General features: G+C 36.8%; 1 protein-coding gene across 1 annotated transcript in view; it reads right to left on the bottom strand.

Moving 5' to 3' along the window:
- Window positions 1-19400, bottom strand: part of Wls (wntless Wnt ligand secretion mediator) — a 97612-nt gene that overhangs the window by 28273 nt on the left and 49939 nt on the right. The window contains exons 3-4 of the mRNA XM_005357440.2: window positions 6744-6868; window positions 2337-2498 (exon numbers count right to left, since the gene is read on the bottom strand). Of these exons, the coding sequence (XP_005357497.1) occupies window positions 2337-2498; window positions 6744-6868 (287 nt within the window). The remainder of the gene's footprint in view (window positions 1-2336; window positions 2499-6743; window positions 6869-19400) is intronic.

Genomic DNA, 19400 nt, shown 5'->3' on the forward strand with positions numbered 1-19400 from the left:
GTCCCTGAGAATTTTCCTTGTAGTTTTTTTTATTACTAATAATGAATATATAAATGCTTGGTAATGTGCGGTGGCAAAAGAAATAAGACAGAAAGAACAATGTAGAAATGCAGAAGAATAAGGATGTAGAATGTACAAATAAGAAAAAGAAATAAGGATATTAGAATTGGGGCAGAAAATTAGAGCTAAGAAATTTTAGACAGTTAGGCCAAGAGAATTAAGATTAAAGAAGAAATAAAGAAAATGACTAAGATACTGTGTAAAGTTATTATAGAAATATTTCAATCCCCACTCCTGAGAAACATTTCTCTTTTGGAACTCTGGGTAGGGGCTGGGAGCTAGTCTCTTGGCCTTTACAACGTTTCCTGTGCCAGGACCCTGGAACGTTGGCATGGTCATCTGTACAACAATGTGGGAATGATCAAGAGGAAGCTGCAGGACCATGCTCACTCTTATACTCTGAACTGTAAACAAAGTAAAACATCTGCTTCTTCTTTTTCTTTTTCCCTTATATTTTTACTTATTCCTTGAAGATTTCATACAATATGTTTTGATAATATTCTTTTTCCTCTGTCAACTCCTCCCAGATCCTCCCCCCTCCTTACTCACCCTACTTTGTATTCTTTTTCTCTTTCTTATCAACAAAAACAAAAATCCCACAAAACAAGCAAACAAAAAAGGCAAAATCAAAAACAAGACATGGAGTCTAATCTGTTGTAGCCAACAATTCTTGTGCGTGGAACCTGCCCTGGAGTGTGGTTGATAAAGACAGTGTCTGTCATTTCATTGGTGAAAACTGATTTTTCCCTATCCTACAAAATATAAATAATGAACAACTTCTTGGCTAGGAGTAGGACTTTGTGCTCACACTCCCTTTTTAGCACTAGGATTTTTTTCTGGCTTTATATTGTGCATTTAGGTGTGCATCTGTCCTGTTGTGTATGTAAAATGTACACTCTAGTGCCTACAATCTCTCCATTCCCTCCTTTTACAAAGATCCCTAATCACTGAGAGAAGGAACGTGATAAAGACAACCCATTTGGAACTGAGCATTCCACAGTCGCATTCTCTGAATGCAGTAGGTTTTCCCTAGGGCACATGATGTATTTATTCTCAGGTTTTTTGGCATCATTAACACTGTCAGGTATAAGTTCCATTCCATGCAGCATGCCTTAAATCATCAAAAACTGATTAGTTATTCATATAATATTTGTGCCAGTATTTTACCAGTGGACATATCTTGCAAGAAAATTATTATCATAGCTTGCTAGTTGAGACTAACAGTTATTGTTTTAGCTTCCGGTAGTATATATAGCACCTTCTAGCACTATGAATCCTAGCCAGTATGGGTAAAGCTTAAAATAGAAAGTCAGCTAAAATTTTCTATGTTCTCTGTAAGTCAATGTTGAATTACCAATCTAAAAACTTGGACTTTTGGTGATCTTTAAAAAAAGACTACTTAAGATATTAAGTGCAGAGATCCACAATTGCTCAAGGTAAAAAGAATAAGAGGCTGAATGCTTAGCCCTAAAGGAAAATGTACCATACCATTCCTCTAAAGTTTCAGAGATCATTTCAAAATAGGGGTCTGAAAGAACCAGAAGGGATAGATGACCACAAGGAAATATCATCAGTGAACAGCAAGGTTCATATAAACTCATAGCAGTTACCAGAGAACGCATAAAACTTGTACAAGCCCGATAAGACCAAATCACACATGGAGAAGAGAATTGGACACATAACCCTACTACTAGCCACAGAGCAATTGGCAACTCAGCTTCTGGGGAAGGAAGGATAATGTTTTATGTAAGAGTACAGCCCTTTGTAAGTCAACCAAGTAAGCTCCAGTGGAAGAATAAGCATCTAATGATATTTTGGGCAACACAAACAGATCTTGAAAGATTTTTATTTTGTTTTAGTTTGGTTTGATTTTTTTAATGCACAAAGTTGGAAGGATAATAAAGAAAACATAGATCTGGAAAGAGTTGGGGGACCAAATATGATCCAAACATATATGAAACTGAAAACTCTAAAAGACCTCATTAAAATTAAAGCATTAATATTAAAAATCATGCATACAATAAAATAACTTTATGCAAATAATTTTAATTTAGAATTTTAATCAACATGGTTGTGTTGTTATTCTTAGAGAAGCAAACAGATAGGCATTTAAATGGCAGAACTAATAGAACAGTTTCCTTCCCAGGAGCTTTTAAGGTTCTATGTGAGGAAAGACATGGAAGAACTAAGATAAAACTCTTTGTGACACTTTTATGAATACTGTATTGACTGCTGCTTCAAGGTCACAGACTGTTGGTTCAGTTACGCCCACTTACCACCAACCGAATATCCTTTATTTCCCCAATCCCGACATTGATTTTCTTCTTTTCATTCACTGGTAGTCGGATATTTAGAAGGTAATATTTATGAGCCACTGACCCAATTTCCATGAAAGGAAGGACATCACATTCGTAATAACGACCTTCATGCTCTAAAGTCTGGAAAGAGATTAGATGGTTTAAGGCAGATTACTATTTACAAAACACTATATGCATTCATTTGCATTGAGTTCATGTGATCAATTTTAAATGTTAATGTGTGAAGATGCACATTAAAGGCACAGATTTACAAGGAATACTGAAATCCCTGTTTTCGCTGAACTACTTCACCAAGATAGAAAAAGGGAAGAAAGGAAAGGAGGGAAGGAGAGAGAGAGGAGGGTAGGATGGGGAAGAAATCAGCCCCATTTTAGTTAAAAAATAAAATTTAGATAAAAAGCAGAGATTTCTTCTGTCCTTTGAAGCCTTTCTCAGACTTAGAAACCACATTAGAGCTTTGAATCAGACCGTTCAACTATTTTAGGTAATTCCTAAGGGACCTCCAAAGATTCCTGTGTGTGTGTGTGTGTGTGTGTGTGTGTGTGTGTGTGTGTGTGTGTGTGTGTGTGTGTGTTTGTGTGTGTGTATTCGGGAAGAAAGTCATTGATGAAGTCTATCACAATCTTGATAATGGCTAATTATTTTCACAGTGAAATATAGAAAGCTAAAATTATCTTCCTCTTCTTGATTTGACAAAAACAGCAGTACATTGGGGTTGGAGAAATATCTCAACAGTTACGAGAACTTGATGCTCTTGCAGAGGACTCAAATTCTATTCTCAGCATCCACACAGCAGCTTAAAACTGATTATAACTTGAGTTCCAAAGCACCTGGCTTCCATGGTCTATGTACTTAGTTGTCTGAAAGAAAACAGTCACCATAGTTATTGACACTATTAGGAGGTGTGGCTTTGTGGCCTTGATTGGGGAAGTGTGTCACTGTGGGCCGAGCTTTGAGGTCTCCTTTGTACGTGGATCAGAATGTAGAACTCTCAGCTCCTTCTTTCAGCACCATGTCTGCCTGAATGCTGGCATGTCCTACCATGATAATAATGGACTAACCTTTGAAACTGTAATCCAGCCTCAATTAAATGTTTTCCATTATAAGAGTTGCCATGATCACAGTTTCTCTCCACAAAAATAGAAAACCAAATTCCTGCAAGAATTCATACAGATGGTGTACTTGCATACATAGAGAAAAAAATACACATCAAATAAAAATGGCTTTAAAGACAAGAAGAAGAAAGAGAAGTTGCACACAGTGCCTTGAACAATGGAATTAGTTTGCTAGAGACGCTCATTCAAAATTTTCTACACCCAACCTGAACCTCCTAACTATCCAAGAGGCAAATTGGCAAGAGACAGATGAAAATTTAACTAAACAGAAATTTAACCCAGTACCTAAAAAAGCCTCTTGAACTTCCTAACAACTTAAGAAAGATGATGAGTTAGTGGGGAAATAAATTCTATACATTTCTCAAGGCATCCTGTATATGTGCCTTTTAAAGGTGGGTACAGGAGGTAAACACGGTGTGAAGAAGCATGAGCTATAGCAAGCAGGGCTTTTTTTCCCTGATAAGTACTTGGAAATCTGTCATTAATATTAGATCTACATGCAGATAACTTGATGTGTCCTGAATAATTGAATAAAGGTGAATTATTTCTCATTCCTAGTTCTGAATTGTTTCATTGGCATTTATAATTTGTCTTATTAGAGGAAAATAACTAGTACAGAATTCAGTGAGAAGATGTAGTTTAGGATTAAAAGGATTAAGCACCTTTTGTAATGATGGCAGGGCCTCTTTACAGGACAGTCAGTACATTCTAACCCTGAGTACAATGAACAAGTCTCCATGCAAAGACAGGAGACACTTGTAGATTAGGAGGAATAAAACTAGCAAACAAACAATCTGTGCACCTCTACTTTCTTCTTCTTTTCCTTTCCTGGTTAGTTGCGTTCTGGTATAGACATGTATCAGTATTGAATCATGAAAATTTATCTTCTAATGTATGAGGGCTTTTCTCTGACATTACCAGTTGATTATTGGCAGCAAATAAGATTTTAAAAAGTAAAATATTAAAAAATAAAATATTCTGTTTCTTTCTCAAATTATGGATGCATATTGGATGATTCTTCCCATATAAATGGTCTTTTTGCCCCAGAATTGCTTTTTCCTCTTTTACCTAAATAAGTATAGAAATAAAAATATGTAAGAATTGATGAAAGTAAACTACAAGCTGCCTAGCAGGATTAGTGTCAAAGTCACTACATGCAGTTAAGGGCTGGAGGGTTTGTTTGGTTCCTTGGTTCCTTTCTTTTTCCTTTTCTCCTTCCTTCTTTCCTTCTTTCCTTCCTTCCTTCCTTTCTTATTTATTTATTTGTATGTTATTTGTATTAACTATTTTGCCTTTGTTATGTATGTGTAACATGCTTTGGGTTTGCTTTCTAAAGTTCTACCTCTACCAGTATTAATGGCACTTCAGAAAAAACAATATTCTCATTTTCTCCTTTTTTTTTTTTTTTTACTGCCTCCTACCTGCCTTCTCTCCCTCATACCCTCCCTAGCCACTCCTAATTCTGGTATAAGACTACCTAATTAGGGAAAATTACATCGGGTAGCAACTTGACTTTTTTTTTCTTGACTTCACAATCCACTGGAGACTACAGAGCTTTAAAGCAACTTCTCATTTAACATTCAGAATCAAAATTAAATTTTACCATAATCAAAATACATAGATTTGATGATTCACTTTCTTCACACCTTTCAAAGTCTGATCTCTTTTGAGAAGGAGATCAACACATCCTAAAGATAATTAAGACCCTGTCACTGAGAAACGGCTACAGGCAGCACCCACACACATTTCTTAATGTGTAAGGAAAAGTGAAAAATGACTTCTTTTTATGAGGATAAAATTTTCTACATCCAAAAGTCCTGTAATTTTCATTTACCATTTAACCAGGCTCCCCTCTGAAAAATACAACTAAGATACATCACATATAGAAGAATTATATATTCTTCAATTTCATAAAAAGAATTTTGAAATGGCAGCTATCTCTTTATTTTCCCAGGTTATAGGTTCCTTTCCTTTTTACCCATTAAATTACCTTCAAGAGCCTACCTAAAACAATTATTCTAGGCTGTTTAGGAGAGAACTTTATATTTAGACAATAAGAAAAGAAAGGGCCTGGGGTAGAACTTTTCATGTTTGTTCATTCCAAGAGTATAAGTTGAAAGTGCACTGAAATGAAGTCTTCAGTACTGTCTCCTAATTTGAGTCAGGAATTATTATGGCTTGAATGTGCCTGTCAATTCTAATATTGAAATTTAGTTGTTATCATGATTTGGTCATAACTGTTCTGCTCTCGTGAATTAATGCTGTCACTGTGGAGAAGGGTTAATAATCAAGAGAGAAGTTTTGCTATGTGAAGCCCACTTTTGTCCTATCTCCTCTCCCACATGGGTACAATAGTTCTCTTACCATGTTTTAGTATAGTACAAAAGACCTGAACAGATTTCAGGTATCATGGTTGTAAAGTCTCAGCCTCTACAAGTATGAACCAATAAACTTCTATTATTTATAATTTACTGACATATCGGCAGCAGAAATAGCAGGTTTTAAGTGTGGCCTGAGAATATGTATTTTCTATAAGCTTGCAAATCACACAGATGTGCTTGGTATTCAGACCACATTTGCATAATGAAAACCAAGGAAACAAACTGCAACAGGTGACTGGATGCTGGGTAGAGTTTGTCTATGAGAGTTACAGCCCATCTTGTTAATGTTGCATTTGATTCACGAACATGTCTTAGGCATAATGTTAAATTATAAAGCCACTGTACATGTACATGTTCCTTATTTCTTCTGGTTCTTAAAAAAACAAGGTTACTATACATTATCTATGTCGCAGAAGAAAAATAGACAAATTATAAAGCTAGATTGTGAACTCTGACTTAGTGACAGAACCTGGAATGGGGGGCACATATTTTTTTATTTCAAACCCATTATTTAATTTATACTGAAAGTATATTGTCTATGTATGCTGGACATAGTATTCGGAGGCTTCCACCTGCCATTCTCACTACTAACTTTGTTCATACACTGCCAAAAGCAAAGTTTTAAAAGACCAATGCTAGAGAAAGGATCAAATTTTTCTGATTTTGTACAAGTTAGGATCAACTAAGATGAGACAACAGATGAGAAAAGACAGGATCAGGGATTCTTTTCAGTGAGCAGTATAGCCACTCCTTCACTTCAAAAAAAAATGAAAACATTCTGTCCCTGATGGGATATCAAAAGTCACTTAATTGTTGTTACTCCATACCAGGAAAGAAACACTGTCAACTCAGCAATAAAAGTACCCTACCTTGGGGGATGTGAAAGTACATTTTAGTTTGCGTGGTACTCTTTCATGGGCCATTTCAGTCCATTCAGAAAACATATCATCACGGTAACCCAGGGAAACATCCATGGAAACTTCTGCATTTTCTCCTGCAAGAGAAAAAATGGATAATTTATAAGTAATTTTGTGAAAAATACTTTTTAAACATACCAAAATTTTCACAGGCTCTCCCATGGAATCAAAACAAACAAGCAAACAAACAACAACAAGAACCAAAAAAATACACAAAACAACAACAACAAAAACCCAAAAGAGATATTATTATCAAACCTAAACCTAAAGATTGAGGTCACAGTACTAAAATCTAGTATGGATTCTGGATCTTCTCCCATAGTCATTCTGTGAGTCAAGAACTTCCATTTAAGCTCTACAAGTAATAAAAACTTCATTCTCTCTGAGGCAGCACAGTTGCTCAGAATCTGAATCATAATTAGAACTTATTTTCCTGTAACTTGCACTGCTGGTGTAAAATATGCCTGTAAGAGCCACATGGGAGTTGTTGTACCAAATAGTTCCACAAAAAGTGCCTTAGATACTTGATTATTATCATAGTTACTTTGCTTGTTTTTATTTTTGTTTCTTTTGTTTTGTTTTTTCTCCATACTCTTCTTTTCATTGGAAAACTATTTTCTTTGGAAAAATAGGGCAGGTCTTACACATGGACAAAGTAAACTCAGCCTACTAAAGAGTCCCACTTTCCTCCTCCATTCTTCAAAGGCTTTGAAGATTCCTAGGTGACAAGAAATATGCACTCCCAGAACCTACACACCCAATGTCCTACTTCTGTCTTGAGTTACTCTGGAAATACTCTTCTTGGACAACTCTGATCTTATTCTCAGTGTTTATGTGTTTTTCTCCAAAAACAGGCATCCAAGAGGAATGAAACAACCATTTATGTGGTCAATAATGATCAAAAGACTGTTCACAGAAAGACATACACAGCACTAGATCTCAGAGTCTGGGGTGCCTTCGCACAAGCAACAAAGGCTGTTTCTCTCTATATGAGATGAGTAGGAGATGAAATGGGTTAAAAGGGCTTCCTAATCAATCATATTCTTACACATAATTTTAAGCAGTCCAAGAATCATACATTCAAAACTGGTATTCCAGTTCATTATGAAAGTAAATCTGTTGTAATCAGAAAGTAGAATATATCTGGCTGAACAGTTTATTGGTCAAATGTATCACTGTGAAATATATCATGAAATGGTAGGTATGCCTTCAGGGAAACTCCTACCCTGGGCCCCACAAAAAAAAAAAAAGAATAGCAATAGGCCTAGGTAGAGAACGTATTTCAGGCAGAGTAAAGATCAGATAGAATTAACCACTGGCCTGACCCCCAGCTATAACAATTCTTCTAATCTACTGAGAATGTTCAAAGGAAAAGCAATAAAAAATTACACACTATATTATTATACAACTACCCTATTTTAAGTAACAATAATTTCTGAGGTTTATTTAAATTAACTAATTTAATTTTCTATCAACTCTCATAACTAAACATTGATATGTCCTTTATTAATAAGTAAACTGAGGCTTTCAGATATTAAATAATGGCATAAAGACATATTGTTGATATTAACATGAGAAAGATAATGATCCTAAAGTAGCCTTAAAAGGAAAAATATTGACTGAGAGTAAAACTCAGTGGCAGGTTCTAGGTTACAACCTTAAAACTTCCAGAGGGGGGGAACAGGGAAGGAAGGAAGGAAGGAACAAAGGAAGGAAGGGAAAAAATAAAAACTCTCCATCATATCATTTATCCATTTCTTTTGTGGTTTTGCTGCAAGAGTAATGATAATAATTAATTTGCTTCACTATAAGTATTCCTGTTACTATATATATCTTTTTTAAAAAATTTATTTATTTATTATATATACAGTATTCCTTCCATGTATGTTTGCATGCCAGAAGAGGGCACCAGATCTCATTATAGATGGTTGTGAGCTACCATGTGGTTGACCTCTGGAAGAGCATGTGCCCAGAAATTTCTAAAGATTATCACTTTGTCTAACTTGTCATCCTCAAATCAGTCACAGAACACAACTTTTATATGAATCATCCTTAGACCTGCTATTCCTACTACTTTTATTAGATAAAGTAGTAGAATTGAAGAAAATATCCATCAGCAAAATTAATCATGCTTCATGGTGGAGCTACTCAACTCTGATCAAAGCTTTCTACTGTGTTCCCAGCATGGGCAAGATTCAAAATCATCACTGAAACCCTCTAACCCAAGCATGGGGTCAAAATATGTTGAACCAAAACAATACCTTTTCTATGAAGAACTTGAGAATTGCAGTGTAAGTCAAAGAGCACCAAGTTGGAAGCCTGGGAATACCAGTGACCATGGTTCTGTCTTTTATTGCATACATATATAGTAAAGAGAGACTAAGGTGGGTGGAGAATGAGGTTGTCTAAGGAGAAAACACTATGTGTTCCTTCAGTAGCCCACGTGAACTAGTACTGAACCATTTTACCAGACTGTCTTGTATTGTCAGGGTTTCTGTCCTGCCTGGTTCCTGCAATCGCTAAGTCCTAAAGAAATCACACAGAGGCCTACATTATTGTAAACTGATTGGCCCATCAGGCTTCTTATTAACTCTTATAACTTATATTAGCCCATTATTCTTGTCTATGCTAACCACATGGCTCGGTACCTTTTTTAGTGAGGCACTCACATCTTGCTTCCTCTATGGCTGGGTAAAGGACTATGCCCTCTTCCCAGAATTCTCCTGTCCTCCTTGACCCACCTCTACTTCCTGTCTGGTTGTTCCGCCTATACTTTCTGCCTGGCTACTGGTCAATCAGCGTTTATTTAAAATATAATTGACAGGATACAGACCAATGTCCCACAGCAGTCTTGGTTTTTAAAAAGAAAAAAAAACAGAATTTTTTGGGTTTTTTTGTTTGTTTTTCTTTTAAAATAAGAGTCTGGTTAGAGTTGAGCAGCTTTTCCATAAAGAATGCTGCCTGGGTGTCTTTTGAACTCTGTTTTCTTAGGCAAAGCTGGACTTGGAGTGATATGGAAATTTAATGAGGAAATTAAAGACTCACCTTTGACATTCACTATTGTGCTCCTCAACAACTTATGAAATCTCTTCCCAAAATATGAAACATGGACACATATGAACATGTGTTAAAGAAGCTGCTGTTCTTATGAAAAATTGAGAGAAACAGCCTCAATTTTTTTTAAATTTAGCAATCTTGTTACTAAAAACATTCTTCCTCCTGATAATCCAAGGCTGTTCTATTAACAGAGCATCAGGAAACCTCAGACACCTCATTCTTCATGCTGACCATATCATCTTCTTTTCTTTCCATCATGCACACAAGTCAAGTTCAAAATTATCTCTCTGTTTACTATATCTGTAGCCTGCTATGCCTTAATTTTACCCATTATCTACTTACGCTCTACATAGTTGTGGACAAGGGTGCTATTTTTCTGTAGCAAAGAACTCAGAAAGACAAAGTTCTCAAAACATTGCAATGACTGTATGTCCTGGCTTATAGCCTCAGCATTTTACAATTTTTTATTTGTATATTTGAAATCCAGAGATACAGGATAAGTGGCTGTAACAATAACCCTTTGGCTCCCTACCTGGACTCAATGTTATTGTTTCCAGGATAGATGCTTCTCATGTTATAATAGAACTCATCCCTTAGGATTGTATGACCTCTAAATAGTCACTTCATGGAAATTGCTTAGAACAGTGCATAAAGAATCAAGGGCAGCAATTTCTGTCATCATTTTATTGATGGAAGTGAAATCCTCATATCTACCTTTCATCAGTATAATAGCAAGTGAGAAAAATATGGAGCCTCCCTCCAAACCCATTACAAACATGCAACACAAAGCTTTGAAACAGGAGAACACTGTGCAAAAGAAGTCAGTAAAGCTGTGTTGCTTGCTGTTGAACTATTTTCTCTTCTGCTTTTCAATGGAGTAGGAAATCTTGTTCAGCTTTAATGACTACATTGCATATAATAAAACATTGGTCACATGGCTTCTGGGCTACTGCTTGGGCAATACTATCTGACATCTTGTAGACATAATTAAGACTGCATAACCTATTTGAATTCCCTGGGAGACAAGCAAGAAGACCAAGGCTACATATACACTGGGAAAAGCTACCTATAAAATAAAGACTGGTTATATCAGTTTAATGGAATAAGGGCATAAGGTATCAACATAAATTATGTGTAGATCTTAAATCCATGGTTTCCCATTTCTCTTCTGGATTAGCCCTTTAGTGTGGAATCCCATCATTCCATTCTGCTGTGTAAATTTCATGTTTTTCAAACACATTTGTGTTGGTGAAAATTTATTTCAGAATATAGGGAAAGGAACTAACTATGAAATGTCACTATGATTCATTCAAATTACTACTTCCATCAGGTTAAGGGATGGCACTCTCACATGAAGAAATTTACAAGACTCTGTAAGAAAAATATGGTCTATGGGAATCATCACAGACAGAAAGATCTCAGAAAGGTCAGTAACCTTCTACACTAGGAAACATGGACTATAATGTCCTCATTGGGGTTTTATACTAGTCACACTGCCCTGCTCTGCTAAGAAGTGAGATGGCAATGGGTAGAAGTATGGTGTGGGACAATGGTCTGTATTCTGTCAATTATATTCTAAATAAACACTGGTTGGCCAGTAGCCAGGCAGGAAGTATAGGTGGGACCACCATACAGGACATAGAGGTGAGTCAATGAGAACAGGAGAATTCTGGAAAGAGGACGCAGTTCTTTACCCAGCTGCAGAGGAAGCAAGATGTGACGGCCTCACTGAAAAAGGTACCGAGCCATGTGGCTAGCATAGACAAGAATAATGGGCTAATATAAATTATAAGAGTTAATAAGAAGCCTGAGCTAATGGGCCAGATTACAACTGATGTAGACCTCTGTGTGATTTCTTTGGGACTTAACAATTGCGGGAACTGGGCAGGACAGAAACTCAGACAACAAAGGTGGATGACAAAGAGCTATACAGAAGCTAAATACACTCCAATAACCAAAAACAGATAACTGACAAAGGCTTGGTTTCTGTGTATGAATGATGTGAGCAATAGTGATGGAAGACATCATCTGTTTGCTTCTCAATTATTCAAAACTAGTACTAGACAAGCAGATGGTACAAAGACACAAGCTGGATGTGCAATGGTGCTAGTGTCCATCCTATCTTCAATCTTCTGGTTGGAAAACCTTGATTAAGTCTAACTTACCATCTCTTTCATCTAACATAGCAGCCATCACTTAACTCCCTATACATCTCTCCGCACCTAGGAAATATAGAAGCATAGGGCATTGCCCTCACAAGTCTGGCATACATGGCATATGTATAGCATACACAAGTTTCCTTTCCATCCAGCAACAGAAGAGTTAGGCCATACTACTGACCAATTAAGTGAAAAAAAAGGGGGAAATTAAGAAATAATTATTATGTGGTGTCAAAAACTTTTTTAGTTTAAAAAAAAAAAAAAAAACTTGATTTACTTGGGCCTTTGCCCTGGGAAGAAAGGTACAAAAAGTTTTCACAACCCTCATGTGCATTCTCACATTTCCAGTTACACATGGTTGTTTGGTAACCTCAGATGGAAGTAACTCAGACCAGCCAGCTTTCAGTCTCCAACAGACATATAATCTGGGGTTATTTGTGCCAGCACTCATTCTCTAATCAAAAGCTCCCTGACCTGACTGGTATTTTCCTGATGCTTTTAATTAAGAAAATAACAAAACCAACCCTGTCTTATATCTATGGAATGTCTGGCAAAGCTGGACTTGGCTAATTATAAATTTGGCCCTGCCTGTGTTATTAAGATATCCTCCAGGGTTGGGTGTGAACCGTTATACAAATGAATGAGCATGACTATTTAACAAACCAGGCAACAGTCAATTCCCTATATCTCTCTATCATCTTTCTCCATCCTGTCAAGCATTAGTATTGTAGAGAAGTATTTCCATTTCTATATTCTGATGCATTATCTCTTGGCTGTAATTAAAAAGTCTACAAATGCAATATGACAAGGACAAAGGAATAAAACATTTCTTATGTCTAGTACTTTATAAAGATACTCCTTTTCAGGAAAAAAAAATCTATCTTTTCTTATTGCAGTCAAGGCAGCAACTCAATGAAGACTGAACAATTGGAAACACTATTAGCTGTTTGTAGAGTGATGAATCTGAAGTGCCACAGATAATGGAGAAACCAAACAATTCACAAAGTCAACTCTTTCTCATTCTTTCAGACTTACTCCATTTCTCAACTTCTCACACAACTACTACCTATGGCCTAATTGAGATTTTTCACACAGCAGTCAGAGAGGTGGCTTCTAAAATACTGCCAGTGGCCCATATCTTTAAATCCAGCACTTGAGAAGCTGAGGTAGGCAGATATCTGAAGTTTGAGGCTAGTCTAGTCTACATAACGAGTTCTAGCTAGCAGGGACTATATGAGAGACTTTAAAACAAAACTAAACATACTTTCAATCCTTTATACCATCTTCAGTCTAAAATGAAAACTCTACAAATGGCATACTAAGATATTATCTGGTTCCTCTATTGTCTCTTCTCTTAGTTTACCCAGGCTGTCCCTTCTTCTACAACATTGGCAGATGAAAAGATGTCAGCTCTGAAGACAATCTGGGATCTCAGCACACCTTGCCACCTGAGAACAGTGCAAGACTGGGAACATGTCTAAACTTCTCCAGTTATGAAATGGGAGTTATAGTAAAACATCTCATAAGGCCATAAGAAATAAAGAAGGCAATGTATGCCAATTACTTGACAGAGACTCAGAATATGCACGCCACTATTTCAATGCTGTCATTTGGGCACACTACACTCACCTCACTAGCACACCAAATTTCTAAAAGGAAACCCCTTATACACAGTGAACTACAAATGACTGGAGATAGGGTTTATTTAGCACCTTTGCTTGTATCAAACTGATGCCTTCTTAACTTCAAGAATTGCATCTTAGTCATTTCTGTTTTCTTAGTTCTTCATACTTTACCTGGTATAGGAGTTCCTTCTGTTTGTGTGTTGCTTTCATTGGTTAATGAATAAAGAAACTACCTTGGGGGAGCTGGAAAGATGGCTCAAAGGTTAAGAGCACTGACTACTTTTCCAGAGGTCATGAGTTCAATTCCCAGCAACCACATAGTGGTTCACAGCCATCTATAATGAGATCTGGTGCCCTCTTCTGGCATGCAAGCATATATGGAAGGAATATTGTATATATAATAAATAAATAAATCTTTAAAAAAAACTTTCTAAAAAACTGCCTTGGCCTAGTTGATAGGTCAGAACTTAGGTAGGCGGAGAAAAAAGAACTGAATGTTGGGAGGAAGAAGGGAAGAGTCAGAGAAGCCATGGATCCTCTGCCAGAGATGGATGCCTGTTAGAGTCTCTGGTAAGCTACTGCCACATGGCAATACACAGATTAACAGAGATGGGTTAAACTAATATGTAAGAGTTAGCCAATAAGAAGTTAGAGCTAATGGCTAAGTAGTGTTTTAATTAATACAGTTTCTGTGTGGTTATTTCGGGTGTAAGCTAGCTGGGTGGAAGGGACAAACAAGGGGCCCTCTCCTTACTACAAACCAATGAGAGAAACACATTTTTAAAGCATACAGAAGAATATCCTACGTAACCTACCAATACTTTCTTATCCCCAATCCTACCTCCATATACATTCATGCATATATTCATATGCAACACACATTTGCATACTTCACAGAAGTATGTTTGTCTAATTTGACCCGTAATTAATTCCTGTGATGTTTTGAATTAAAATGACTCTGCAGGCTTAAATGTTTGAATAATTGGTCACAGTTAGTGGAGTTGTTTTAGTAGATTTAGAAGGAATAGATTTGCTAGAGGAAGTATGTCACATAGGCTTTGAGGTTCAAAGTTTTCTCACTCAAGGCTATGCTTATGGTTCAGGATGAGAGCTCTCAGCTCCTGTTCTTGCTGCCATCACTTTTGGTTGCTGCTATGGATCTCTGCCATGACCAACTCGGATCCTCATGGAACCATAAGCCAAAAACCTCTTCCTTCTATAAGTTGCCTTTGTCAATTATTTTAACCACAGCTAAAAAATAAGTAATGAATACAGTTCCCAGTTACACACTAAAAAAAAAAAAAAAAAAAAAAAAATGTACGTGTTCTCTAGATCAGGAAAAAGAGTGGCTTGTGAGGAAAGTGATTAATTCTCTTTTCTGGATAATAATATGGAGATAATGTATTAATGTTCTCCTAGAAAGTGTCAGTGGGTTAAAGGGAAAAAAAGAAAATGTAGTTCCAGAAGCTATAAACCAACAACTTATTGTGCCTAGCTAAAGTTTTGTGCTTAAATGAAATAATAAAATGGGTCTGCAGGACACAGAAATTGTGTAATAGATAAAACTTCTTCTAAGAGATTCCAGAGAAGAAAAATTGTGCAGCATTCTTCCGGGTACAGCAAAACTTGACAATCTATTCAACCTGGCTTGTTAAAGTGTGACTTTCAGAATCAACTCATCCACAGTGATATCTACCTACTAATCACAGGACAATAGTTCAAGAAGCAATGGAGTAGAAACAACCATGGATAAAGGAAGATGTACAACCAAAAATCCTTATAAGCATAAAGAAGCATTAAATGGTCAGAGAAACTAATTCAATATGGTGGGGATAGAAGAGTTGCTAGAAGGAATAAAGGACTGAGCAGCTGGAAGAGTCTGATAACTAAGAGTCCAAGTTACACTGAATACCATGGTATTCTCCCTAGAAAGATATTGAAGCAGGCCAGACTGTGATGGAGCATGCCTTTAATCCCAGCACATGGGAGGCCAAGGCAAGCCATCGAATTTCTGTGAGCTTGGTGTATAGAGCAAGTTCAAGGAAAACCAAGGCTACACAGAGAAACCCTGTCTCAAAAAGCCAAAACAAATAAATAATTTTAAAAAATTGAAGCATTCCTAGCAGCAACATAAAAGACAGACCTGGATTTAGGCACAAAGGATGTTGGTTAGAGAGCTATACAAGAAAAAAAATCACAGTCCATTGTATTTCATAGCTCTGTTTATTTAATTAAAAAATACAGTAAAAGAATAATTTGCAAGGAATTTGAACTCAATGATCATCTTTTTTTTTTCCCCATATAACAAAGCTAGAGAAAACAGAACTATTCAAGCCAGCAAGTATTAAAACAAGGAAAACAAATGTGGTCAGACTTATTCCTATATGACCATAATTATTTTTCAAGCCAAGAGAAAACAAAACTGATAACTGAGGGATGGAAAGACACAGTGGCTACCTGTTTTCTCCCCAGGACAACACATACAGTGTACAGAACACTCAAAATAGCTGATTTGGTGGTTGTAAAACTCTCTCTCTCTCTCTCTCTCTCTCTCTCTCTCTCTCTCTCTCTCTCTCTCTCTTCTCTCTCTGCAATTAGAGAAGAGAGCTTTATTCACACTGAATCTAAAAATAGACAATGGCAGTGTTCACAGACTGACAGCTGCATTCTCATACTGTAACCAAGGAAGGAAAGAGATGGCTAATTTAACTCAACAACTTCCAAAACAAACAGTGCAAAAGGAGCCCAGGACAAAGAAAAAAACATGAAGGTCAGATGTTTAAAGGCTGCAAAAACAGCAGGGTAGCTGCATAGCAATTCATTAGGCTGTCCCAAATTCTGATGTGACCAGTGAAGTATTTTATCAGATCTGTCCACAGAACTTCAGGACAAAGCTCTAGCAGATGCAGTTGCTATAGGGATCAAGGGAAGACCAGTCATGAGGATTGAGGATTTTCCATCTGACTTTTTCTTATATCACCTGAACAGTCAAAACTAAAGAACTACTTAAGGTTTTCTCCATAGGTGCAGGTCACCCCCACCCCACTATATCTAAATTACACATTATATTTTAACTACCCCGAGACATTTAAAAACAAGAAACCAAACCAATAAAACAAAAACAAACAAAAAAACAGGTCATTGTAAGGGAGAGAAACCAGGTGTCTAGAAAGATGGAAACAGTTCATTCCCTCCCATCAGTCATAAAAATGTGTTCAGTTTTCTTCCTCAGGCACCCTGCCCAGGGAGGGGATTATGGCTCAGCTTCAAAAGAAACAAAGGGATGACTGTGGGCGGGGAGCAGCCTCTCCACAGCTCTCCCACAGATCTCTTCTGGCTCTCAGAGCCCCCGCTAGCCAGCTAAATGTCAGTTCACTGCACCCCAGCATTCTCTCACCACACTGCCTCCATCGCCCCGGTGACTAAGCTGTTTCAACAGCTGTGTTATTACTGGAGCCAAGCCAGTGTTACTCACACAGAGTATTTGCTTTGTCCTGTGAATGTGGAAAATTATTGCACTAAAGATTCAGAGTTCTCTTTGCAGATAAGGTTATCCTTTCCTGATCATTCAGCCACATATTCCCTAAACTGAGCTCTGGGAGCAATAGGACAATATTCTGTTGCTACCTGGGTTTCCTGGAGATGGACAGATTCATAACATTGCAAAGAAAGTGGAAGAGACATGTGCCCATTTGAATTAGAGAAAAGAAAAAAATATGAATATGATCATTGGTGGAGCACCAAAGATGTCAGTTACTGTTCCCTAAATAAAAACCACCAAGGATGATAAGTAGACCTGCCTTTCTGTTCTGCTCTCCAGGGATGCTTTTTCGTTGACTTTCTTGCCTTGCTGGTGATGTCAACACTTCTTTATCTATGTGTGTGATTGAGCAGATTCTTCCTGAGCCCTCCTTCTATAGCCCTATGCTTCTCTCCCTTCCCATTGTTCACAATCATTTGTGTTCATATCACTTCTGAAGCAAGTGGAGTCTGGTGGGTGCCTTGTTCATCTTAATCACTTCACATACCCAGCTTCTTGCGCACTCCTGAGCAGGGAAAGTAAATGCTATTTGTTTAATACTCTTTGTTTATAAATCAACTTCAACTCTTATGCAAAGGATGATAGGAAAAAGAGAAGGCATTTCCTATAAATGAAAACAATGTCTATTTCTAGAATACGCTGATTATTCATTCATCGGCATATTAGCCACCACTCCTTTCTAAGTTCTTATAAATCACAGTAAGGCACAATTTCTGATATAAAACTGATGTCAGAAATGTGTTTTCTTATAAAAGTAGTATAGTATTTGAAAAGGAAAGTAAAGAGTAATTTTTAAAGCAAAGTATTTTAGTTTTTATTACATGTAAAATATGTAAACATTTTTCATCCATACAGAAACCAGAAAGAATAACCCATTCATAATCTCAAAGTGAAGAAAACAAATCCTGTTATGGTGAAAAGGATACACACTATATACCCAATTTTGCCAGACTCCAAAGAGCAAACTGTTTCTCACTATGTCACTGAGTTGCACATCAGGGAAATTAGGAAACTTGTTCCTTACACTAGGAAGGCCTCTATTCACCGTTCAACTTTTTAAGTCATTTTACATATGGTATTCTCTCAATAAATTATGATGTTGGCTCATATTATTACTAAAGTACTTTATTGTTCTAATAGTTCATGAAGGAAGAAATCTAAAACACTATCAACTCTTTAACTTCCTTCTTTATTTAAGAAACTGGGGTAAAAAAAATAACTATAAAGCCATTCCTATCTTAAGGGCATTTACAATTGCAATTGAGTGATAAGTGATAAAAACCAGAATCTGATTAATATTGAGTGGCAAGTAGCAAATAAAAAAACACCAGAGCCTCAGATTCATGGCCATACATGAAAACAAAAGGAAAGAATAGATTTCATACACATTCCTCATGCTATATCTTGCAGCTGACCACAAAGCACAGAGGAAACAAAGTTCATGCAAAAAAGCTACTGACTGAAGTGATCTCCTCTACTCCACAGGAAATCTTTGTTTATTATCTGCTCCACAGACAAGACTTGGAAAAGAAACTCACCTTTTCTTCATCCCCTTGAATTGGGGATACAGATGAGAACAGGCAGCCAGGAGGAAAATGATATGGCTGGAGGTTCCTGACCCTCAGACTCCTACCAACAGAGGTGCCTGAGAGGCAGCATTTAATTGTGTAAAAACCAGCCTATCTCTCCTCTTATCTTTATCCTCTGTGATGAAAAACCACAATTACTGGCATCCTCTGGAATCCAAGTCACTCGGCCAGTAGTAACAGTGATGGCTGTGCCTGTAGTTTAAAGCAAAGGGAGTGGGGTTTCACTAGCCTCTGAAGCCAGCGCAGTGTGAAGCTAGCGTAGCTCAGCTTGGTAACTTCTCCTATTAGAAAGTTCACAAGTAGCCTCCTGTCAAAAGTACCACTAAGTGAGAGATCTAGACAAAAAAGAAATGCAGTCTCTAGCTACTGTCTAATTAAAGGACAATCAGGTCTCTAATTTTGAATCTACATTTCAGTTCCACATTACATATATAATTTTCAATTTTTTCCAGTAGGATTAAACTCACAATTTCTTAGTCAAAAAGATCATATTAGTAACACACTGAAAAGCCCTGACATCTTTCAGTAGTTTATCTTTTATCTCCAATACAGACATATTTCTATAGCCTTATAGATGGGTCACTGTTGTTTGGAGTGAGCTATTTCTTTTTTTTTTTTTTTTTTTTTTTTTTTTTTTT

Source organism: Microtus ochrogaster, chromosome 21 (assembly GCF_000317375.1).
Source record: "Microtus ochrogaster isolate Prairie Vole_2 chromosome 21, MicOch1.0, whole genome shotgun sequence".
Taxonomy (NCBI): domain Eukaryota; kingdom Metazoa; phylum Chordata; class Mammalia; order Rodentia; family Cricetidae; genus Microtus; species Microtus ochrogaster.